Here is a 26,660-nt window from a genome sequence, read left to right on the forward strand (position 1 = left end):
TCGTATAACATTCGCTAACAGCACTCGCCCCCAACAGGCTGTTGAAGGCTATACGGGGGATCTTTGTATTTAAAGCAACATGGCGATATCGGGCAGTTCACCAGCTCGTATCGATGTTCATTGTTAATGCGCTGATTACATTTTGACCGATGGGCGCCTCAATGTTGAGATTATAATTGCTTGAAGCAAGTTGGACTTGAGACGCTGAATGTTGAAACCCGTACAGAATTTACCTGCGGTGCTGAGACAATGTTGCCGAAATGATGCACTATCCAGAAAGAGAGACGTTGGGCTGATAGGATGTGTCAAATACTTGTTTTTTTTCATTCTCAAAAGGTCAAACGGCCAGCCACGAATAGCGCAGTCAACGTTGTATTAGATACGAGTTATATTCATCGTAAGAGTGTGGGCGAACAAAACACGGTGGTGATGATGATGAGAGGGAAATCCACAGTGGAGCGGTGCGAGGCTAGAAGCAGAGAGAGAAGTGAGATGACCTGCAGTGTGGTGAGTGGGTGAGTGGGTGGGTGAGTGTGTAGTTGTGACCTACAGTGTGATGAGTGGGTGAGTGGGTGGGTGAGTGGGTGGGTGAGTGTGTAGTTGTTACCTACAGTGTGATGAGTGGGTGAGTGGATGGGTGGGTGAGTGGGTGGGTGAGTGTGTAGTTGTGACCTGCAGTGGGGTGAATGGGTGAGTGAGTGGGTGAGTGGGTGGGTGGTTGAGTGTGTAGTTGACCTACAGTGTGGTGAGTGGGTGAGTGAATAGGTGAATGAGTGGGTGAATGGACAGCAAGGAAATGAGTGTGTGAGTGTGTAGTTGTGGCCTGCAGTGTGGTGAGTGGGTGAGTGGGTGGGTGAGTGTGTCGTTGTGACCTACAGTGTGGTGAGTGGGTGAGTGAATAGGTGAGTGAGTGGGTGAGTTGAGAAAGATGATTATGATGATACAGAGGCAATGCAGACTCTGACTTCTCCACTGCTGGTTGAAGGGAGGTCAGCGATTTGTGGCCGTGCCTTCGTGACCGCTGTTTGTTAACTCTGGAGGCGGGCACGAGTCTCTGTTATTTGACTGCGAGTCGCATTGTAAATAACAACGGAGCGAGGCGTGCGTGTGTTTGCGTAACGGGGTGCAGGGTATTTGTTTTGGAATTGGGTACGTGTGTGTGTGTACGTGTCACGGCCAACACCAGTGATGATTATCTGAACCGGTGCTTGGCCTCCCCTAGGTCGACTCAGCCTCAAATCAGTGCCTGGTTGCGATGCGTAAACATCGCCACTCGGGAGACAAAGGCGGCCGGGCGTGGTGCTGGCCACCCACCTCCTCGTGTGTCGTTGCGGCCTTCATAGGTGCTCGCAAACAGCACTTGCCCTTAAAGTCTGTTACGGCTATAGGGGGGATCTTTGTCTCGCGCGTGTGTACACAGTGGTATGGCGGGGAGTCGATGCAGTGCATCTGCCAGCCCATCGCATTCAACCCACGGCACCTTTATCTGCCCAGTGACCTCCCTGCCAGCATGCGAGCCACTGCCAACGCAGTATCCCCGTGCGATGGATGTTCGTGAGAGGCGTCTCAGCGCGAACAATGCACCCCGCAGTCCCAGCGGTTCGCGACTCGGCGGCCTGCAGCCTCTGTTCGTCTTCGAAACGCATTGATCAAGAACGGCGTTTTTCAATTAGAGCATCGATCGAACCGCATGCTTGTCCTTGTAAAAAAAACAGAAGCAGCTCGGCTCAATGGGCCTTAGCCGCTCAAATCAAGTCCCGAGTCTGATCTATTACGATGCTGGATCTCCCCTGTTAGATGTGACACACCGCGGGGGGGGGGGGGGGGATACATCGGTGTGCCACTGCCAGTCGATCAGCAGGTTGCGTGTTGCCTCGCCAGTGTGGAAGAGTAGGCCAACTATTTTCCAGAGGGGCTGGCCTGATCTCCCTCTAGTTCAGTGGCTCTTGACCACCGCCTGGGAGTGTAAAACATGCGAGATTTGTTTTTAAGGTAAATAATCGAAAACACAAGAAATTAGCATGGGCACGACGTGAGTACAACTGAACACGTAGTAGGAGGCTTTCGCGATCAATATCATCCATGATACAGTTTTTTTATGGGGGGGGGGGGGTAGATAGCGTGAATATATCGATGTGTTGTTAAACCCGCCACCACCCGACACAGCCAATTAGCAAGGTTTGTCACGTAAACAGAACGTGCCAATTCGTCACTAGTACAGCACTAGTGTATTGTGTCGTGTATAGTGTAGTGTATCGTGGTAGTATACTAGTACAGCACACCGGTGTGTTGAAGAACAAAGCGACGACATTTACAACCTGAGTACGACGTTTCGCCAGTTATTACAACCAGCTTCATAAGGCTAATTGTAACTATGTGGCTGTCGCCTGATGAAGGTGGTTGTAATTACTGGCGAAACGTCGTGCTCAGACTGTAAATGTTGTGGATTTGCTCTCAAACACACCGGTTAGTGCTGTAATAATAACGAATTGGCACGTTCACGTGACAAACCTTACTAATTGGCTGTGTCGGGTGGTGGCGGGGTTAACGACACATTTATATATTTACGCGATCTAACCCCCAAAATAAACCTGTATTATGAACGTAAGTCACAACTTGCGTTGTTTCATCAAACCGATGTGTTTATTGACATCGTGCAATTTTTTTTTTACGATTGAGAACCAAAGGGGTGTAAGGCTGCAGTCAAGGTTAAGAACCACTGCTCTTGTTGATGCCCGGGGCTTGCAAATATTATTTCTTAACGCAGTTACAACCCGGTATACCACTCCCCCTTTCACATCGTTCCGCAAACACGTGGTCACTTTACGTCCGTCGCCTGAATTGCTCGCTAACAGCACTTGCCCCAACAGTCTGTTAAGGCTATACGGGGGGGGGGGGGGTTGTGGATCTTTGCCTTTATCTTTGTTTGTCACCGTCGATCAGTGGCGGACGGCGGTTGACGTTCGCTGCCCCATCGAAGGTGCTTGACAAAGTCTTAGCTCACACAGGGAAACGTTCAGGATCCCAATATTCGGAATACGCATTTACGCCGGAATAATACGATGAGCCGCGCAGCCCTCGTTCCACGACGTTCCCCCCCTACGCCTGTCCCCTCGAGCATCTCCACCATAACGCGCAGCCTTGCGTCCTCCACGCGCGCGCCCCGCAGGCATCCCCGATGGAGGCGCCGGCAACGGCCTCGTCGCCCGTCGGCACGCGAGCGCCGACGCAGAACCCTCGACGCCGGCCCCGCTCGGACGGAGGAGCGTCCCCCCAGGGACCCTCGGGGACCCCGTGTCGCGGCGCCAAGGGCACGCACCACGGCCCCGTGCAGGCCGCCAGACTCCGGGAGAGGCTGCTGCAGAGCCGCGCGGAGAAGAGGTAAGCCGCGTCAAGTTTTAACTGCGATGATTTTCACTCACCCACCCGTGTGCCTTGTTGCCCGATTACTCTTTCAAGTCCAATTACGTGCTCATTTATCCAGCCCCACCCGTCCCTGCACGCCACAAACCCTCCTCCCCTCTCCCCTGTGAACTCCTACAGCCGAACTCCCCCCCCCCCTTCCCCCCCCCCCCCTCCCGTGCCTATATAAAGCCACAACAGCAGATCATTTTTCTCACCTGAAGACGGACACTTGTGTTGCGACCGAAACGTCGTGTTTTCTTTTATTTATTTGACTTTACCGAAAGATCCAGAGAGTATAGAGGTAAGCGGGTGGAGGGGCCAGACGTCCATTAGGTGTCAGCTACACTCGTCTAGTACGCACGAGGAGGTCGTGGGTGCGATCCAGACCCTGACGCGTGTACTTTCTGGAGTTGGCGTGTCTCTCTCTCTCTCACTCTCTCTCCCCGTGGTCGCGTGGATTTTTCTCCGGGTCCCTCTGAGTTTTCCCTCCACGTTTGAAATCAACGTCACGCGTTTCGAGGTATTCGGCTGCTGCTATAAATCGCCACGTGATAAGCCACTTCGTTGGGCTATCATTTGCGACGAGGTCGCTTGTGAAAAAGAGCTACATAGCTCAGTGAGCCTTACCTGGTAAAATAATACAATAGTTTACAAACTTGATTTGAAGCTTTCGTGACTGTAGGAATTACTCTTTGGTTATTTTGGTTAAAGTCACGTAGAAAGAAAACAAATGAAATACTAGAATACGACGTTTCGATTGCAGCACAAGCAACCGTCATCAGGTAGAACTAAATTTGAGAGAGAGACAAAACACAGACACGGAGACACACAGACAGACACACAAGCAGAGAGAGACAACACCGAGACACACAACATAGACACACAGAGACCCAATGCCTCTGTGTCGAGGCCTTAAATAGAGAGAGAGGGGGGGGGGGGGTGGCAGAGAGAGAGGTGTGGGTCTGTTTTATTTATTGTATTTCTACGTGACTTTACCGAAAGAACCGAAGAGTAAAAGAGCTTACTTTAATTAGTTAAAGAGCCAGTGGAAAACCACCCGTGCCGTGCTGGCGCAGGTCGGATGCACAAGTGGAAATTGATCAAATGTCGAGTACATTCGTATAAAGAAAAGTTAACCGATTGCATCAGTCCACCCACGCGGACACTCTGTCGCTGTTGGACATGAACCGTCTAAAGAGATGAACCTGCATGCGGAGCTCTGACTTCGAGAGGAAGGTATCACCGTGTCGGCCTTGTTTGGATGCCGCCAGCTGGTCGATAGGATTAAGTGGGGTCAAGAAGCCCTGTTAGCCCGAGCGTGGACAGCGCTTTGTGGTTGTCACCCGGCCCAAGCACCACCCTGCTTAGTTTTCACGAGATCTGCCATGTTCAGGGTGATCTTGTCACAGGCCACTTCCCACCGAAGGGTTTTTTTTTTTTAAAGAGCAAAAAGGGGAGCTCTTGAAGGGCTCCCCGTGCTCCCCCTCCAATCCACTCTGCGACACGCAGCAGACATCCGCTTCTGAAAGGTCCATTTGTGACCAAAATCTCCGCCGTGGAGTCCAGTGTTGACAACGTGAGCTGGCTGAGCTGTCGCTGCCTGCTTTGTCGCTGAGAAGGGGAGTGTGGGATACGTGCAGGTATGGGGAATTGCATGTGTGTGTGTGTGCGTGCGCCGAGTGATGAGCAGTGGCGTTGTGGGTTAGCACGCTGCGCTACGAACCCGGCGACCTGAGTTCGATTGCCGATCACGGGCCAACATCGGTGACGCATATCTGGACCTGTCCTGGGCTTTCCCTAGGTCGACTCAGCCTGAAATGAGTACTTGGTGCGGTGTGTAAAAACATCGCCGACGGGGAGACAAATGCGGCCGAGCGTGGTGCTGTGCCGGCCTTCATTGGTGCTCCACTAACATAACTTGCCCCAACAGTCTGTTAGAGGCTACACGGGGGGGGGGGGGGGGGTCTTTGTGAGTGCCTGTGAGTCGGTATCAGTGTGTGTCTTTGTTTTAACAGTTGAACACGTAAGCTTTCGCGACCAATATCATCCATAATAGAGTGTTTTTTTTCGGTTAGATCGCGTTAATATATAAATCTGTCGTTAAACCCGCCACCACCCGTAAACAGAACGTGCCAATTCGTCACTAGGACAGCACACGGGTTTGTTGGAGAGCCAAGCCACAACATTTACAATCTGAGTACGACGTTGTTTTGTTTTCTTTGTTTTGTGTCTGTGTGTACAAGTCTGTGTGTGTATGTGTGTCTGTGTGTGTGTGCGCGTGTCTTGTTGTGTTTGTGTGCCTGTATGAGTGTGTGTGTGTGCACATGCCCATGTGTACTTGCGTCAGTGTGTCTGTGCCAGTTCGTGTGAGTGTGTGCCGGTGTCATAGTGGGGAGCGATAGTGTAGCAGTTTGCGCGCTGCGCAATGAACCCGGCGACACGGGTTCGATTCCCGCTCACGGCCAACACCAGTGACGATTATCTGAACCGGTCCCGGGCCTCCCCTAGGTCGACTCAGCCTCAAATGAGTACCTGGTGCGGTGTGTAAACATTGCCACTAGGGAGACAAAGGCGATCGGGCGTGGTGCTGGCCACCCACCCCCTCTTGTACCGTTCCGGCCTTCATAGGTGCTCGCTAACAGCACTTGCCCCTATAGTCTGTTAAGGCTATATGGGGGGTCTTTGTTTGTGCCGGTGTCATAGGTGCTCGCTAACAGCACTTGCCCCAACAGTCTGTTCAGGCTATACGGGGATCGTTGTCATTGTCTGTGCCGGTGTCATTGTGTCTAAGCCAACTTGTGTGTATGTGAGCGGTCTGTATTTGTTGTTGTTATGTGTGTGTATGTGAATATTGTCCCAAAGGTCAATGCGTGTTTTTCATACGTTTAATTCGCTTTTCAAAATGTATTCATAAGGTTTAAGAAATAATTTTAATAGAATTGTGGCAGAGGCGCATCTGATAAAAGTTGAATGTCAAAACGTTGTATTGTTACGCCCACATATACCCAACACACACATACAGCACACACAACACACTATTTATGAGTGGCCAAAACCTATTGAATTACGCTATTATCGAGAAGAGGTGCTACACCCATTCATATTGCGATGTAAAGGCGCAGCCCTGCAATTGCTTGCTCGTGCCACTGCGTGCTCTCTCTCTCTCTAAGAGAGCGAGCCTCTCTGGAGCCTTCGAGGATACGTATGCACTTTGGCCTACTCTTCCACGACGGGCAGACGTCTCGGAAGACATGGGAGTTACCCACGCTTTGCCCCACCACGTGAGACTTGCGTTTAGATTATCTAGATTATTTGGCTGCTACACATCTCCACATGACAAGCCACATCGTTGAGCTATAATGTATGGCCAGGTCGCTTCTAAAAAAGAAGGTAATAGTACTCTTTGGTTCTTTTGGTAAAGTCACGTAGGTATAAAAATAAAATAAAATGTATTTTATTTTTATTTTATAAAAATAAAAATGTATTTTATTTAAAAATAAAAATGTTTTTTTAATTTTTATTTTATTTTTATACCTACGTGACTTTACCGAAAGAACCAAAGAGTATGGACCCCTGCAGTCACGAAAACTTCCGATCTAGAAAGAAGCTAATAGCTCAGTAGGTTTTAGCTGGCGAGATGACACGTCTATTTATTTATTTATATGTTAAGTGACTTCACCTGCCCCAACTGGACATCTGTGAAAAAAGAGCTTTATAGCTCATCGGATTCCTCCAGTATAAATAAACATTCTGATTTTGGTGTAGCGATTTATTTGCAGCGCATACGCTGCTGCTGATTGATGGGCAGATGCAGGAGAAGGGGTTTCTATGAACTTTGTACAATTGTTAAAACTGCCACGCTGGGAGATCATGCTAACCACTGCACCACGGAAGCATTCCCCATTTATCAGCATCAGAATCGAAATATTTGTTTCTACTGGAGGAATCCGATGAGCTATAAAGCTCTTTTTTCACAGATGTCCAGTAGGGGCGGGTCAGAACGTTGTAACAACGAATACAAAAACACGATCGGAGTGCAAAGTAGAGGAAAGGTAAACACATCACAACACATTTCAAATCATTAATTAGGTTTTATTTTACCAGGTAAGGCCCACTGAGCCGTATAGCTCTTTCAGAAGTGACCTGGCCATAAATGACAGCTCAACGAAGTGGCTCATCATCACGTGGCAATCTATAGCAGCCAAATAATTTAAATAATGTAAATGCATAATTATCGAAGGGGCCGTCCATAAATGACGTCACGCGATTTTGGCCCATTTTTGACCCCCCCTCCCCCCCTCGTCACACGGCGTCACCAAAAGTTAAACCCCCCTCAAATATGACGTCACAAAGCTCTGCCCCCCCCCCCAAACCATATTTCTATTTTTAAAATATAACATGCTTCAAATAACTTCAAACTATTGTCATTGTAGTGCGTATTTAATGTGGCGCTGCATTCCGATTTTGTAGGAGAAAACATTTATTAAAAAGGAGGCGTTGGAAAGCAGAAATTTTGCATAAAATTCACTTGAAAATATTCAACGTCTAAGTAAAACTGCAGATGTTCAGAATATTATATTGAAATTCTCTAATAATTATAAAATAGTAAAAGTAATTATAACTATAAAAAAACGATACTTGAAACTTCGTAGTAGAACGAAGCAAAACGGAGAGTACAATGATAACAATCACATATTCATTCCACAGAATGAAAAGCCCTGGTAGAATAATTAAAATCAAACTGTTTAATAACAATAATTCAAAAATAAAATACCAAAATGTAAGCTTCTCCATTCTCCAATGGAGAAACAAAAATGCTCCTTCACGGAATAAATAAAAGGAGACCGAGGTAAATTTAAATAATCAAATAGTTAATAATGAAAATCTAACAGTTATATTGTTTATATTTATTTATTAAAGTTGCGCATTTTGATGTGACGTCACATTTCTCAAACCTACCCCTCCCCCCCTCGTCACACATCGTCACAAATGTCTGACCCCCCCCTCCTCCCCCCCCCTAGGTGTGTGACGTCATTTATGGACGGCCCTTAAACGCACGATAATCTAAACGCATCGAAAGTGCAAGTCAATCGATATTTTAATATTGGTATTCTGCACATGGCATGGCATGGTTTCTTCATCTGACGCAGGCAGCCACTAGGGGCCGCTACATTCACAGCCGGAGTAATCGATTCTCGAATCGAATATCGATTTATAGATCATGAAATCGACGCGAAAACGTAGTCCGCACTCTCGATTTGAAGCTTGCCCCCACCCGATGAAGGACGCTTGTGTTGCGCCCGAAACGTCGTGATTTATTTTATTTTATACCAACGTGACTTTACCGAAAGAACCAGAGTATGAGATCCGCACTGTTTACATTTGGGCAAGACCATTGGCCTTGACGAGGGAGGGGGGGGGTGTATTCTGTAGCGAGTGGTCGCTACCACCTTCATCACACGCTCATTGCATTCACCGAACACACACGCCTACTATTATAAATAATTTTAAATATGTGTAACTTTGTGGCAGTACTTAAATCGTAAGAGAAGAGTGGTGTTTCTATAATAATTGTTTATGCACACCCCCTCGCCAAATGCAGCCAAGATGGGTTGCTCCTTTTCCGTCCCTAGCAACGGAGTGGAGCTGTTGCTAGGGGCGCCGTGTAGCTTCCGTGTGGGCTTGAAGGCAGAGCAATACAATGTCTAAAACTCCCAGAAAGAAAGAACTCTCGGCAAAAGGGAATGCGCCCAGCCTTGGGCAACCTTCCAACAACAAGGAGTGAGTAGCTATCCTCCCCCCCTCCACCACCACCACCACTACCCACCACCTATGCACGCTCACCAACACACACACACACACCGATATATACGTTCGCCTCACGAAGGTAAACTTCCGCGAATTTCTCCCGCCATTCGGATTGTCTTATCATCATCATGATGAGCCACGGTCAATCCACTGCTGGATGATCGCAGGGATCGTTTTTTTTATCAACACTTGCACCTCACGCAGACGAGGTTCGATTTCACGGCTGCATCTACAAAAGTGGTCGTTCCCGTGTGTGATGCGTTTCATCACCACCACCACCCATCAGCACCCATCCCATTCTCTCGTCCGTGCACCATCATCACCATCACCACCATCAGCACCCATCCCAATCTCTCGTCCGTGCACCATCACCACCAGCACCCATCCCAATCTCTCGTCTGTGCACCATCATCACCATCACCACCACCATCAGCACCCATCCCATTCTCTCGTCCGTGCACCATCATCACCACCACCATCATCAGCACCCATCCCAATCTCTCGTCCGTGCACCATCATCACCATCACCACCACCATCATCAGCACCCATCCCATTCTCTCGTCCGTGCACCATCATCTCCATCACCATCAGCACCCATCCCATTCTCTCGTCCGTGCACTACATATGTAGTAGTAGCTACTACATATAGTAGTAACGACTACATATGTAGTAGCTACTACTACATATGTAGTAGTAGCTAGTAGCTACTACTACATATGTAGTAGTAGCTACTACTACCACAATGCTTGTGGTTAATACATATGTAGTAGTAGTAGTTACTACTACATATGTAGTAGTAGCTACTACAAGTTGAAGGCTTGGAATAGTACTATAGTAATGGAGAAAGTGCAAAATCACTGAACCGGAATTCAAAGTGCGGGGCCCGTAGCTATATATTATCAGAGTATGTTTTTTGTTTGCATTCTCACCACAAGCATTGTGGTTAATGCAGACAAGATTCCTTGTAGAAGGTTTCAGTTTGATGTTCTTAAATCTTAACGCCTGTTTGTTTTGCTGCCACAAAAAAGGGGAAAAAAAACGTATTATCAAATTTTGGTACTGGCAATGGAGGTCCCGTGATATATGAAAAATTTGTCTTTTAATATTTACGTTTTTTTTAATTTAGGGACCCTTTATAACGTGTGGTACAGGTCCCACATTAGCTGAATCCAGCACTGGCTAGGTGGAAGGGTTCACGCTCGCTGCGCTGCGAGACCGGCGGCCCGAGTTCGATCTCACGAAGTGACGACCATTGTCTTGCACCGTGCCTTGGGCCCCCTCGAGGTCGACTCAGCCCCAAATGGGTACGGCATCTGGTGCGGTGTATTAAACATCGCCACTGGGGAGACAAAAGCGGCCGGGCGTGGTTCTGGCCACCCCATCGCTTCGTGTACCGTGCCGGCCTTCACAGGTGCTGCTCGCTAACAGCACTTGCCCCAAACAGTCTGTTACAGGCTACACAGGGGATCTTTGCCTTTAAAAAAAACAACTAATCTGATGCCATATTGTCGTTGTTTTCTCTCAGTGTAGTTCTGCACTCCCTCCTTCTGCCCGTGGCTCCGTGCACTTTTCAGCTTGTTCTTCCATTTTCTATGCCGTTTCGCGAAACAATTGTCTCCTTCGTTTAACAAAGACGCGAGTATCCCCCGCCCACCCCCTCCCGGTGAGGCAATTATCAATAGATGTCCGCATCAGTGACAACACAATGAAGAACCAGAGATATTGGCTTTGTATAAATTGACCGAATGCAACGTGTCACATCAGCTCAGCGTGGGCTACGTGTGCAGCGAGCGAGTCTGAATTCGCGAGCTTCGTAGGAGCGCGAGAGATGGAGCCGCCTCGTGGGAGGAGGATGCTTTCATCCAGCAGTGGATTGATCATGTTTGATGATGGTGGTGATAATGATGTAACGTCATAATCACGACTCCCGTGGGTCGTGTAAAAAAAATAATGAGGAATTGCGTCGTTGACGATTGTGACCGATGTACGAATAGCCTTCATAAACGTTAGGTTAAAAAAATTATATATAAATAGATATGCGAGGATATATTGATTCATTGATTAATATTGATCACCGATGGAGGAACCCCAGCCTGGAGCGGATCGATTAAATCATCTTCTGTGCAGATTGCGACGGCACGGGGAGGTTTTCACCCAGCAGTGGATTTCTCATGGCTAAAAATGATTATGTAATTTCACATCACAGTAATTTTGGATTATATATTAAAACATATATAAGGAATGGGACAATGTCCGATTATGACTAGCTAATAATAATAATGATGGCCTACGCTTGACATAACCCAATGCAATGTGGATTTATACAGCGTCTAGATGTGATCGCATCTCAACAAAGCTGTGCAGTACCAGTGGCAATAGTTATTGTATCAAGAGGCAGTCAGTCACAGGTCTATCAGAGTGAGTCTGTGGGTCTCTATGTGAGTCTATGCGTCTCTGTGAGTTTATGGCTCTCTATGTGAGTCTATGTGTCTATGTGAAACCATGGGTCTCTATGTGAGTCTATGCGTCTCTGTGTGAGTCTGTGGGCCTCTTTCTGAGTCTATGCGTCTCTGTGAGTTTATGGCTCTCTATGTGAGTCTGTGTCTGTGTGAGACCATGGGTCTCTATGTGAGACTATGGGTCTCTACGTGAGTATATGGGTCTCTATGTGAGTCTACGGATCTCTATATGAGTCTATGGTTCTCTGTATGAGTCTGGGTATCTCTACGTGAAAGTCATAGCCAGAGGAGCAGAGGAAGGCTTTGAGCCTGGACCTGAACATGGGGCGGGGAGTCGACAGCTGAGACTGATGGGGGGGGGGGGGCATTACCCTAATTAGTCTTCAAATGGGTACCACACGAACTGTGCAGAGGTGTACCCATTGATACAGAGGCGGTGGTTTTAATAAACTTGCACCATTGTTTCAAATTCCTGGCCTACATCGAACCGGCTCCTCTGAGGTTGCGAAAGCCCAGCGTGCTAACCGTTACACCGCTTCAGCAGCAGCAGCCTCCTCCTCTAATCTGGACAACGTACGTCTCTCCGAATCTTCCTTTCCCATGGACCGCGCGCGGCGAGAATGCTCGGCGCATCGCGATTCTTCGGGATGGATCTGGCACCATTGGCGTGCACGGGGGTGAGGGGGGGGGGACCCGCTTTCAATTGCAACCCCTCCAGGGATCACTTCTCTTAGCCTGGCAGTTCCACTCTTAATTGGTTCACGGTGCAATAGAGACGAGACTTGGCAGGGCCAGACGGGGATTTAACCTCCTGTTGATGATGGCAGCGATATCTGGAGCTCATGATGAGAAAAAGTGACTGGGGCCCGTGCAAAACTAAAACGAGATACGGATCAATGCGCTGTTCAGAGAAAGCGAGGTTTTTTTTTCTTCACGTGTGTGTGTGTGAGCAAAGCGATCGATTTTCAGGCTGCTTGGTCCAGCATGGTATTGAGGTTAAGATTTTTTATATGAATCGCCATGATCATCATCACGATCATCAACTTGGTGAACTCTGGCCATGGCTCGCTAACATTGGTCACAAGTGATGTCTTCGGGTTCACAGTACAGAGTGCTAATAACTGGATCAGCGCCCCTCCTAAAATTCCATAACCAAGATCTGTCCACTGCTAGATGAAGACCTCCCCAACCATACGGACACACAAATTCGGAGACTGACTTCACTTATTTTTTGGCGTGTGAAAGTGGTGAGGTTAAGATTGTTGAAAGTAATATGTCATAATAAAAATAATCTAATTTAGAGACCCCTTTGTCAATCTACTGTTGGATGAAGGCCTCCCCAGGCCATGTCAGTTGTGGGGATTGTTTGACCATACTTCACCAATGCCTGTCAGTGAAATGGGAGCTCCTGTCCACTTTCCCCCCTCTTCATTGCCCGCTGCATGGGCCGATCTGGCCTGTTGGTCCTGGTGCAGTTGCACCGCCTGCACACTTTTGATATATTCGACACTGCTTGAGGCTTGTGAGGCTTTCCCCCGGTAAATAATTGCCATTATTATTATTCTCATACGTGTGTAGTGAGAGAGGGGAATAGGCTTGACCTCTCATGCAATCCAGAGGTCCCAGGGTTGTTAAGAAAGGTCAGGAATGTGTGATGACAGGAAGGAGAGGTACAGGCATGGACCTTATTTATAACCAGGTGAGAGCCCATCGAGACTCAGTCTTACAAGGGAGACCTGGGTGAGAATACAAATTAATACGTACGTACATACATACAAACGATCTGTGCATCAATAAAGAACAAGAACAACTGAAAAAATGTAAGAATAGATTAAAGTAATACATCTCAGCAGCTCCAATTCCTTTTCACAAACATACGAACATGCTCATAATAAAGGTTTTTGGGTTAGATCGCGTTATTTAGAAATGTGTCGTAACCCTCCACCACCCGACATGGCCAAAAAGCAAAAAAAGTGTCACGTTGACAAAAGTCAAATAATTCACTACTTTAGCCCACCGGTGTGTTGAAGAGTGAATCCACAACATTTACAGTTTGAGTACGACGTTTCGCTGGTAATTACATCCAGCATCATCGGGTAATTCGCCAGAATGGTAAAGCCCTCGCTTGCTCCCGGTCTTAAATAGAGCAGCAGGGTGACGTCATAATTTAACTAATTTTACACCGGTGGGCTAAAGTAGTGAATTATTTGCCTTTTGTCAACGTGACACTTTTTTGCTGATTGGCCGTGTCGGGTGGTGGAGGGTTACGACACATTTATAAATAACGCGATCTAACCCAAAAACCCTTATGAATAATATTGGTCGCGAAAGCCTACGTGTTAAACATACGAACATGCTGTCTGGTCATGCCCAAATGTTCGGGGAAATATAAATAACAACGTACAGCTCCTTGCCAATCCACTGCTGGATGAAGCCACCAGGCACTCCACAACGTTGTGGGTTGTTGTTAGACTATACTTAATCATTCTGGTAATTGCAGGTTGAAATCAGGGAACATAAAGATGGGAGCATAGGAGTGCAGCATAACAATTCGATGTTGCTGCACTGCCTTCTGCTGGCAACGTAGCAGCGCAGCAGCCTACAGTACAGCACAGTACTTGTTCATAATACAGGTTTTTTGGATTAGATCACGTAAATATATAAATGTGTCGTTAAACCCGCCACCACCCGACACAGACAATTAATTAGGTTTGTCACGTAAACAGAACATGTCAATTTGTTACGAGTACAGCACACCGATGTGTTGGAGAGCAAAGCCACAACATTTACAATTTGAGTACTCAGATGGTAATTGTTGTGGGTTTTGTTATATATCTGTTTGGCTGGATTGCAGCAAATGCAACCACGCCGATGACAAGAAGGTAGTTTGCGCCGTGAAGGAGGACCGTTTTTAAATCTCCTGGCTAAAAATAAAACTCAAAGAGCGCCCTTCACTCCGCTCGCGTACGCAGAGCCCTTTGCACGCGGCAAGCGCCGTGCCAACCATCTCAACGCGTTCGAGGGGCACCCCCGGTGGCAGCTGTCTCTGTGTTGGCACAAGGTGACTCAGCAGCTGGCCTTCAAGCGGGCGTCAGTTCGCCAGTGGCAGACGATGAGTGCCGCTGTGCGAAACCTAACTGCCTTGTCATTTTGTTACCGCGTAATTTTTGCCGTTTAATTATTTTTTTGCGAACTGACAAATTTGGACCGTGATTTCGGCACACAAAGGCCTTCTCGTTTCGAACGACGCCAGGGCTTATTGAACATCCACCGCGCAGGAGACGAGCGCTTAGGTTTAAATAAATGACGCTCACTGGCTGCGACTTGCCCGACTCTAAAAATATAAGGAACATAGCGTACCAATTGGTGTAATGTTTCCCCTTTATCCAAGGGCAAACGAGCATAAACACACTCACCCGGGGACCCCTTTTAGCAGCCAATTACCAAGATTAATAGAAGATACATTTCCCTTTCTCCTCTGTCTGGTGTTGGGACTCTTCTCTAAGTGGGAATGCCAGCTCCAATGCCTACATTTAAAGCTCGACAGCACAGGTTATTGTGAACATGTACAGCCCTTTGTCAATCCACTGCTGGACGAGGGCCTCCCTAGCCGATGCCGCCAATTACGAGCAGTGGGGGGGGGGGGGACCAAAAGGGAAGCAATGGGAGCGATCACTCCCTTCCCCTTTAGACCCTGAAAATTAGTTTTTCATTTATATTTTTGAGATGAAATATTTTTTGTAATATTATTTTAAGCCCCCATTACATAGCTTGATATTTTGGGATCACCCCCCCCCCACCACACCGAGAAGTTTCTAGATCTTCTTCTCGTCATTAAGGTTGTTTGAACATACTTCACCACGCTGGTCATTGTAGCGTGGTGAAGAAGGGTGCTGGGTGGGCCAGGAGGAGACGTTTGGATATCACTCACCACTGATGTTAGCCGTGCTCAGGTAATACTAAACTGAAGTATTTTTTATTTTACCAGGTAAGGCCCACTGAGCTATATAGCTAATTTTTTAGAAGCGACCTGGCCGCAAATGATAGCCCAACGAAGTGGCTTATCATCATGTGGAAATTTATAGCAGCCAAATACTCTAAACAAATGTTGATTCGAAATGTCGAGGGAAAAACTGGAAGACTTGGAGAAAAATCCACGTGACCACGTTGGAAAGAGACACTCAAACTCCAAATTTTCAGCAGGCAGTCATGATCGTGATCGAACCCACAACCTCCTACATACCAGGCGAGGGTGTTAACATCTCACCACCGTGGCGCCCTCAGGTTGCTGGATTGATAGCGCAGCGTGCAAGCCACTCCACCAGCACTCCACTGCAAAATAACAAGAAAAATGGCTTTTGTTTATCCAGGAAAGCCTCACTGAGTCTCAAGACTCTTTTTACAGGAGGGTGCTGCTACTTTGGGACGTTTGGCCATGAATTCCATTCGTGATGAGAGTTTGCCCCCCGTTTGGGAGGAAATCTGAGAACCCCGGAGAAAACTCACAGTGCGTACCGTGCAGTTTGCTACCCGCTCCGCCACCATTCCCCCCTCAAGGGTTATTGCAGTGTATGCGGGCTGTAAAATTGCCGAATGCTCAATAATGTTTTGTCCCTTTGATTTGCGTCACATCTTTGTGCGCGATGTGCAGTGCGATTATCTATTTGTTCTTTGGGTTTTCTAGGAATTCGATTGGGACAGATTATTCTGACCCAGGTTAAAATAGCCTCTTCATCCTCCACAATAGGAGTGGCAATATTGTGAAATGGTCAAAGTGATTTCCTTCTCAAAGGATAATTCATGCTCTGCTCATCTCGTTTTACGGCCCTGAGCCAGTTTATATAATTCACATTCCTATGACGCGGTGGGGGTGAATCCCTCCATAGGGCAACCAATGTTGACGTCTCCACGCACGTTGGCGCTCATCACGAAACAGTAGTTCGGCAATGACCGATGAGTCCTCTGTTGTCTTGGCTATAGTTACGTGACTAGTTTGGAGATGTTCGCTGATCCAGTAACACTCAAGCGCCGTGTGCATGTGACACGTTCGGTCACGACTATGGGTCTCTTCAACGCTTTACAACCGCGGTTTAAGGTATCAATGCATCTCCTCTGTCCGCCTGTCACGGGGCGGCAGCGTGGTGATGCTCGTAAATGGGACCCTATATTTACCAAGCTGTAGGGTGAAGTTGCGTTGCTATTTGGAACTTGCCCTCCTTTTGAAAAAACCGACCACATTAATCGAAGCGTTATTGCCCAAAACTTGCGGGCACGGTGACGACAACTCTCGTAAAGATGATCCCACGCGAACTCAACTTTAGTGAAAAGTTACGTTAAATACTTAAAGGTAACATTGGTTCATTATCTGTTAAATAGGCAAAATGGATAGACGTAGGATAACGTTGTTCTATCAGCTGGCTCCATTTTCGTCAAATCGTTTGCTATTATAAGAAGAATTCTGGCAATAGACCTGCTCCTCTTGCCACGTGAACACCACACACTCGCCACGTCCATTCTTACATTGCAGCGGCACCGACACAAGCACTCGTGAAGACAAACGCACGTTGAAAAGCGCCGCGTAAGCGTGTGGAGCAAGTTCGTGAGAAAGTCACGCGTTTGCATTATTTTTGTTGTTGTTAAGCTTCCATAGCTGTCAACCCGTACGGTTTACCCGTCTTTTGTACAGGGAAATTGAGTTTTCAGGTCCATACGGAGTGCAGCCGTTTCAATACGGGCCAAATTTTTTTTAATTTTTTGTTTATTTGTTTGTGCTTCTCCCTCGTGATGGGACTTTGTAGGATGAACGTTGAGATTTATAAGGGGCACGGGGTGACCAATAAGGTCTGTATTGGTCTGTAATAAGGTAAGCCACTGATAAGGGGTCGACAGGTATGTACTTCTTTTTTGTGGGTCTTTTTGGCTGATGCTGGTTGTTCGTGTGTTGTTTACACCCGTTGTGATTCTTTTTTTGTTTACCGTTGCTATCAGAAAACCCAGAAATGTAAAAAAACAATTTTTATCGCGTAAAATATTTGAAAGAGTACGTGCAAGAAAAAAAATCTGGCCAGGTTGCTCTGTGGTCGATAAAATGAGTACCTCTTTGTTAGGATGTCAACAATGGTTGTCCTATGGATATACGCGCCCCCGCCATCAGAATGCGGAATTTCGACTCACTGGCTCAGGGCTTTAAACAGGACGTAAGCACCCCAGCTCAATGCTCATTCTAGCAGGAAATCACTTGGACTTTAAAATATATAAATAAATGCAACATTCAGTATTAGGGTTAGGCATTGGAATGGTGAAACATTTGAAAGTTAAATATTCTGCATTGATGCTTGAGCCCACACTTTGTAATGATCCACCGCCACGGATCATTAATGCGGTAAAGTGGTGCGCGATATCCCAACTCTCAGGGGAGAGTGTGGGATAGGGACATGGAATCAATGTGGTTAGATCGTTATTATATAGCTTTTGCGTCAAATTAGGACCCATATCTAACACATCTTATTTATTTATTTAAGGGGCGTGGGCCACGATTGCGAGAGGTTATATTCCTCGCCGGGTGTGCAAGAGGTGGGGGGTTCAATCCCGACACTGACGCCTCCTGTATATTTGGAGTTTGTGTTTTCCCCGTGGTCGCGTGGATTTTTTTTTTCCTCCGGTTCCTCCGGTTTTTCCCTCCACATTTAAAAACATGTGTTTAGATTACTTAGATTATTTATCACGTGATTAGCCACTTCATTGAGCTATCATTTGTGGCCAGGTCGCTTCTGAAAAAGAAACTTGAAGCTCAGTGGGCTTTACCTGGTAAGATAAAGCTATATCCTTAGTTTTTTCGGTAAAGTCACGTTGAAGAGAAACAACAAAATAATAAAATATATATAAACAATAAAAAAAATTCTCACGACGTTTCGACCATAACTCAAACGGTCATCTTCAGGTGTGTTGGTTCGCGTAAATTTATTTTTAAACGGCGCATTTATTTATTTATAAAAAAAACGTTAGCGCCACGCGCAGCGATTTGGCAGTTTACCCAGGACTAGTCCATCTATATTCTGAAAAGAGGAGGGGGGAGACAATTTTTTTTTATAATGTATGCTGTCTAAAGCCACTGTAAGCGTGAACAGCATACATTATAAAAAAAATGTTTGTCTCCCCCCTCCTCTTTTCAGAATATAGATGGACTAGTCCTGGGTAAACTGCCAAATCGCTGCGCGTGGCGCTAACGTTTTTTATAAATAAATGCGCCGTTTAAAAATAAATTTATGCGAACCAACACACCTGAAGATGACCGTTTGAGTTATGGTCGAAACGTCGTGAGAATTTTTTTATTGTTTTTTATATATTTTATTATTTTGTTGTTTCTCTTCAACGTGACTTTACCGAAAAAACTAAGCATATGAATTACTGCAGTCACGAAAGCTTTAAATCAAAAGATAAAGCTAGTTTAGTTTATTTGTTTACCTTTCCAAAACGTCGCATTCCTATCGTGTTTTTGTATTGTTTGGTGTTGTAACATTGTGTATGTAAGTTTAACTTCTTTCCCACCGTACGTAGCCAACCATGCTAATCGGAGGTTCTGACCTGCCCCTATTGGACATTTGTGAAAAAGAGCTTTAGAGCTCATAGGAATCCTCCAGCATAAATAAATATTCGGATTCTGATCTGGCAGTTAGGTTAAAGCACGCCTCACTATCCTGATGAGACACTCAACGTTGAAACTGGCCCGGAGCGTGCTTGTATTGAACCAATGCTGCTGGAACTATCCACTCCCACAAAAGTCACGTGGCTAATGGGATGTGTACTATATTCCTTTATTCTTCGCTGTGGAGGGCCACATATGTGACGGGGGCGAATTGTTTGTGTATTTATTTAGTTTGGAGATGTACAGTGAGGGAAAAAAGTATTTGATCCGCTGCTGATTTTGTACGTTTGCCCACTGACAAATAAATGTTCAGTCTATCTTTTTAATGGTAGGTTTATTTGAACAGTGAGAGACAGAATAACAACAACAAAATCCAGAAAAACGCATGTCAAAAATGTTATAAATTGATTTGCATTTTAATGAGGGAAATAAGTATTTGACCCCCTCTCAATCAGAAAGATTTCTGGCTCCCAGGTGTCTTTTATACAGGTAACGAGCTGAGATTAGGAGCACACTCTTAAAGGGAGTGCTCCTAATCTCAGCTTGTTATCTGTATAAAAGACACCTGTCCACAGAAGCAATCAATCAATCAGATTCCAAACTCTCCACCATGGCCAAGACCAAAGAGCTCTCCAAGGATGTCAGGGACAAGATTGTAGACCTACACAAGGCTGGAATGGGCTACAAGACCATTGCCAAGCAGCTTGGTGAGAAGGTGACAACAGTTGGTGCGATTATTCGCAAATGGAAGAAACACAAAAGAACTGTCAATCTCCCTCGGCCTGGGGCTCCATGCAAGATCTCACCTCGTGGAGTTGCAATGATGATGAGAACGGTGAGGAATCAGCCCAGAACTACACCGGAGGATCTTGTCAATGATCTCAAGGCAGCTGGGACCATAGTCACCAAGAAAACAATTGGTAACACATTACGCCGTGAAGGACTGAAATCCTGCAGCGCCCGCAAGGTCCCCCTGCTCAAAAAAGCACATATACATGCCCGTCTGAAGTTTACCAATGAACATCTGAATGATTCAGAGGACAACTGGGTGAAAGTGTTGTGGTCAGATGAGACCAAAATGGAGCTCTTTGGCATCAACTCAACTCGCCGTGTTTGGAGGAGGAGGAGGAATGCTGCCTATGACCCCAAGAACACCATCCCCACCGTCAAACATGGAGGTGGAAACATTATGCTTTCGGGGTGTTTTTCTGCTAAGGGGACAGGACAACTTCACCGCAGCATCAAAGGGACATTATCCATAACCCAAACCACTGGTTCCTATCAGATCTTGGAGGTGAAGAAGATTGAGCTTGGTTAGTGCCTCGGTGTGGGTGACCATCTGCACCAGGGCTTACCAGGTGTTGCATGCGCAGGTGGTGTCCAGGAGATGGCACTGCTGAGTATCACCCTCACCACTCGTCGGCCGCACAGGCCCTGGGTTGTCTCCCGGGGTTCCCCGGTTTCCTCCTCCCACACGAAGCCAAATTCTAATTGCAAATCGAATCGGCCAAACATTCCAATTTATAACAACGTATTATTGAATCCATCTGTGTAGACTGCTATCCCCTCTTATGCTTGGTGGGGATTTTGCGTTGTCTCCGCTTTGCCTCCTCCCACACGAATCCGAACCAATCATTGCTCGAGGTATTCATAGCCAAACATCACGAAAAAAAAACAAGTCTGGAGACTGGGCGATGCTTCTCCTGGGCAAATAATTAACGTTGTAATGATACGGGACTCATCATTTGAATGAAATTTCCAATCCTTTCCCACTTGCTCAACAAGCAAATTATATTCTGCTGTTAAAAGCACAGTCTGTTCAATCTCTGCAAGCTGCATATGGTTAAATCCTTCAGGTAGCGGTGATTTAAATTCCATTTGTTTAATTTTAACAGGAGGATAATTTTAGCCACGGAGTGCCTTGATATTTCTATAGAAGATGAGTGCACGCTTTATGAGGGCCCCTCTCCACGTAGTGGGGGTCGTGGGGGTCATTCGACCATACTTCACCACGCTGAAGTTAAGCTGGCTAGAATGTTTGCTGTGATTTATTTCTCAGAAAGATTTAAAATAAAATGTTTTTCATCGTACTTAATGTTAATGATGGGTAGAATTATACATCGGTTCATCGATTAACATTCATTTTTAAGTCGTACTTAATGAATGGTGGTGTTAGTTGTAGTGATGGTGTTGGTTGTGGTGGTCGTTGTGATAGTGAAGGTCATGGTAATGATGGTAGTGGTGATCGCAGTGATGATGATGATGAGGTTGTGGCGGTGGTGGAGTTGAAGACAGTGTGATTACGGTGATGGTGATACTGAAAATTATGATGACGGTGGTGGTGATGGTGGTGCTCATGATGACGACGATGATGATGGTGGTGGTGGTCGTAATGGAGATGATTGCCACGGTGATGTGGGTGTGTATGTGCGTATGTATGTATGTTGAAATTCTTTCGTATTTAGCCAACCATGCTAATCGGAGGTGTCGAAGTGTGTGTGAAAAGTGATGTTTGGAGATTCATCTCAGAACACGTCTGAAAAAAGTGTCTTGAGAATAATTTGAGGCTCTCCTGTATAAATAAGTGGCACAGCCAGCACTTGACCAGCGTGGTGAAGTATGGTGAAATTATCTCCGATGACTTCTCCCGGCTTGGGGAGGCCCTCATCCAGCAGTGGACTTGAAAGGGCTGTGCATAAATAGAAAAACCCATCATCATTACAGTCAGTCCGTCACATTTTTATTTTTGTGTTTAGTTTGTTGTCCTTCCCCCGCACCTCCGATTAGCACGGTTGGCTACTTATGGTGCGAAATAAGTTCAACATACATACGTACGTGCTGAAATTTACCCTGATGGTGGCAGAAGATAAGAGGACCACAATGCATTTCTTCAGGAAATGCTGATGGTTTTTGAACATGGGCTAGGGCTGTGTGCTCTTTACTAACCCTTGTGTGATGCCTGAACCTCATGGTTTTCTAGCCTGCACTGTTATTCTGTTAAGATGATTATGGGGTTCATTTCGTCATTCACAGATGGAATTGTTGTTGGTATTGGTCAAGCTAATGGGTCCCACTGTGTGGAAATAATATGGTCTCCAGAGGCAGACTTTGCTGAAGGGAGTATTTGGTGACTATATGGTGGTGATGAGTCATATAAAGGATGAAACCGGTGCACAGTTGTCTATCACTGCTGCTGCCAGTTGATTACATTTGCTCAAATTTACTTTGATTGATGCCAAAGACCAGAGGAGGACAATACAGTCAATCAGTAAATTCTGATAATTTTAGCATAATCCACAAAGGCTGTGTGCTGTTCGCACATTTGTTATCATATGAACCTCATGGTTTTACCGGCCCGCACTCTTATTAATTCGTGGCGAAGGCTTTTGGTTTTTTCCGCCTGGTCATGGCGTCGTCTTTGTTTTCGCAATACCCTTTCAGACTGATCAATGTGCTCCTGAGCAAAAAAAATAGATGAGCAGACAATAACGTCTCATTCTTATACCTGTGCCTCCACGTGAAATCTAAATGTATTTTTGCCGCAACCCATTGGCCCGAGGGCTTTCTGGGGATAAATAATTTCAGCGGCATTGATTCAGTACAAGAAAACTCTGGAGCAATTTAGACATGCAGTGTCTCATTAGCAGCGCCAGGCATGTTAAGAAAAATGGGCAATGCCTGAAAAGTCACGGAACGCATATATATTGCCATTTTTGTGCCGTAGTAATATTGACGCCTGTGTTGGGAGTTTTTGTTCTTTGTACTTATGCACCACTGCCAAATGCAGTACAACAATGAAACCTATTTATAATAAACAAAGAATGCAACACATCTATCAAGAGTACTGTGGACTTCAGATAAAAAAAAAAACATAATAAGCAACGTTTTGGGAAATGCCCCTTCTTGAAAGCACGTGACGTCCGTGAAAAAGGGCTTCATATAGCTCATCGGATTTGTGCAGGATAAATGGAGATTCTGATTCTGACATGGACAGAGAGGCCAGAGAGATTTGAGTTAATAAGGGTTGGAGACTGCACTTAATACTACGGGGCCTGGTGAGAATTACATTCTAAAAAAATGTCGGCTATTAGATGTTATTGACGAACGTCTTGAGTTTCTTATTTTCGTTAATTGTCCTTGTTGTACCGCTGCCAACGCAGCAGCAGCATTACCAAATAATATGTTCAGCCGTGTAGAGTTTGTTTTATTTTGTCATGGTGCAGCAGTTCGCACACCGAACTCTGAACCTTCACTGACCTAAATTTAATTCCTGGCCATTGCAGTTTATATTTTATTTTGTGTTTTACACTCTGAGCGCTCAACGATCGCTGAAGCTTACAGATTAGTTCAACGTGTGTCTGTGTGTCTGTGCATTATCTTCCCGCTTGTCTGCAATGACAGGCGTCAGCTGTATTGACAGACTGCTAGCGGCATGGGACCTGCATGTAATATACAATATTTCACCCTGTCCTGAGTTGAGTACTGTATTCTTTCCCCAGAGTCTAGGTCGGAGAAGGGGGGGGGGGGCGGTAGGTAGGGAGAGGTGGCGGGGCGGGGGTATAAGAGGGTATCACTTCATTATATTACACAAATGATCTGCTGATGCTGCTGCTGCTTTGCCAGTGGTGTACATGCGTAACGATACCTGACATACGTTCTTCGATTACAAAGAGCCTTTAGCGTGGACACCAACACTACTTCGTTGAGCTGTCAATTGTGGCCAGGTTTCTTCTGAAAAAAAAAACAGAGCTCTGTAGCTCAGTTGGCCTTGCCTGGTAAAATAAAAAAATAGTCTAATTTAAGTTCATTATATCACAGCGGCCTTAAACGGAAAAAAAAGTATATACTGTGTTTATAACGTGTGACCGTTTTGGGCAATGCCACTTCTTCACAGCACCTAGAGAGGTATCTCTCTGGACTCTTTTTAAGGCAGGGTTATTCACGAATTTGTTGAGGTTTAAAAAAACAATTAAATTATAGATCTAAATCCCCAGTGGACCGGGCAAGTAGCCAATGTAATTAATGTTGACAACATAAGTATTTGTAATTATGAACACGTGTATTGTTTTAACTGTTAAAATAATAGCGAGAGTCTATGACAAGTGCTAAAAGAAATGGATTTAAGTGTTGCTCAGTGTAGATCGACAATATACCCGAAGTATACAATTCCACATGACGATAAGCCACTTCGTTGAGCTCTCACTTGCGGCTAGGTCGCTTCTAAAAAAAAGAGCTGTATAGCTCATTGGGCGTTACCTGGTAAAATAAAAATAAATAGTTTAGAATAGCACACACTGATATTATTTCATATTTAACATCTGCAGCACGGGCACCCGTGCATTGATCTCAAACGTGGACGCTGCTACTGCAGTGTAACGGTTAGCGTACTGCGACCGGAATCCAGAGGTCACCGGTTTCACTCGTATCTCCCGGCGCGGCGGCTGAACTGACGGCACGCGTTTTTTAGCTCCCCCACCACCGCCTCCGTCCACCCGGCAGCGTTAAAGGGTGCAGCCACAGTCAGCAAGTCGATCGGCAAGTCACGTGCAGTGAGGCAAAGTGTGGGCACTCCGGCCTCTTCCAAGGCCTAGGGTAAAATACGCGCTTTAGAGAGGCTGTCTCTAGAGATTCCTCTAGCGGTGGCACGAGTGAGCAATTGCACGATGCTGCGCATTTACCCACTCCAGTACATCTCAGACTGCTCCTGTCCAATGCAGTCTGAACTAAACAATTTTTTTTTATTTTAACAGGTTAAGCTATTTAGCTCTTTTTCAGAGTGACCTGGCCACAAGTGATAGCTCAACGAAGTGGCTTATCGTCATCGTGTGGAAATTGATTGCAGCCAAATACTCTAAAACGCCTGTTTCTAAATGTGGAGAGAAAAACCAGAGGAACGCAAACTCCAAATATACAAGAGTCACGGTTGGGTTCGAACCCACGACTTCCTGTATACCAGGCGAGGTAGTTAACATCTCCTAGCCACCGCTGCGCAGCTCACACTGCTGTTGTTGCACGGCGCTTGGCATTCCGTGGTTGTACCAATCTCAGTGGAATCGGTCTCCCTCAGTTATTACACTAAGCTGTCACACTCCGGCACAATAAACCTACAGCTGTGTGCGCGTGTGCGCGTGTGCGCGTGTGTGCGTGTGCGGGGAGCGGTGGCGCTGCGGTTCAAGTCATGAACCCGGTGACCCGAGTTAGATTCTCGCCGATGGCCAACATCAGCGATGAATATCTAAACCGGTTCATCAGCCTCCCCTAGCTCGACTCAACCTTAAATTGGTACCTGGTAACGTGTGTAAATGTCAGCATTGGGGTGAGACAAAGGCGGTCAGGCATGGTGCTCACCAACTACCCCCTCGCGTGCCATGCCGGCTGCCATAGGTGCTGGCTAACAGCACTTACCCCAACAGTCTGTATGGCTATGTGGTGGATCTTTGCCCTTGTACATGTGTATGAGTGCTGGGGGTGTGGTGGTGCAATGGCTAGTGCGCTTTGCTACAAACCCGGTGACCTAAATTTGATTCCTGGTCACGATTCATGTCAGCCGCGAGTGACATCTAAACCAGTCCTCGGCTGTCCTCTTTGCCGACCGGCACGAACCCGAGCTTGTGAAGTATGGTGAAACAACTCTCCACGACGGTGAGGGCGGGATTCCTACAATGGTGGTATGACGACGGGCTGGGCATAAACCTACCAATTACACACTCGGCTGGTGCCGAAAAATATACAACACCAGCTTGTGAGCTTGCGTCAATTTCATCGCCCGAGATAGAACATGCCCATTGTGTGTCCGCCGCACGTCGTAACAGCATACAGCCCAACGCTTCTGTGAGAGACATATATATTCTCAACACTGGCTTGGCGGAGGCTGCAGTCATTGTACCCTGCAGCACATCTAACATGAGAGGTAAGCCATACACAAGAAAATATAATCTTGACCTTTGTCTGGCTGGCCCTTCAATATTTCAGGAAGAGATGTCTTACCCTGCAAGCAATGTACCGCCACGCGCCCGCCTGACCTACATATAGGGACGCGGAATAACGCCGCGGTGTAAAATTATTCAGACACCTATAAATTATGAACGCTGCAATTATATCGGTGCGCGCACGCACATGTGTGTGCACGCACGCACGGGCCCATCAGCAGGAATGTAGGGAGGCCCGCTACGTTACAGTTGTCAAAGGGATCAACTTTGCCAGGCATGGGTTGTACCCAATGTCAGATTGCATTCAGTATTTGCCCAAAGGCAAAGTGATTTTTTTTTTTTTGCTGAGCCACGGGTGGAAATTCCAAATCTCTATGGCGGGGGGCGAGGATTAGAACTCGGAACCTTCGGAT

At 46.4% G+C, this 26,660-nt stretch overlaps 1 protein-coding gene across 3 annotated transcripts in view; it reads left to right on the top strand.

Moving 5' to 3' along the window:
• The window catches only part of ADGB (androglobin), a 193,333-nt gene that overhangs the window by 382 nt on the left and 166,291 nt on the right, over window positions 1-26,660 (top strand). For 2 of the 3 annotated variants that reach the window (XM_032973450.2, XM_076074936.1), the window contains exon 2: window positions 3,170-3,381. In XM_032973450.2, the coding sequence (XP_032829341.2) occupies window positions 3,179-3,381 (203 nt within the window). In that variant the 5' untranslated portion in view covers window positions 3,170-3,178. Of the gene's footprint in view, window positions 1-3,169; window positions 3,382-8,662; window positions 9,187-26,660 lie in introns of those variants that run through there. The other variant, XM_032973475.2, reaches the window with a different exon arrangement.

Source organism: Petromyzon marinus, chromosome 51, assembly GCF_048934315.1.
Source record: "Petromyzon marinus isolate PM22_M1 ecotype Great Lakes invasive population chromosome 51, UKy_Petmar_22M1.pri1.0, whole genome shotgun sequence".
NCBI lineage: Eukaryota > Metazoa > Chordata > Hyperoartia > Petromyzontiformes > Petromyzontidae > Petromyzon > Petromyzon marinus.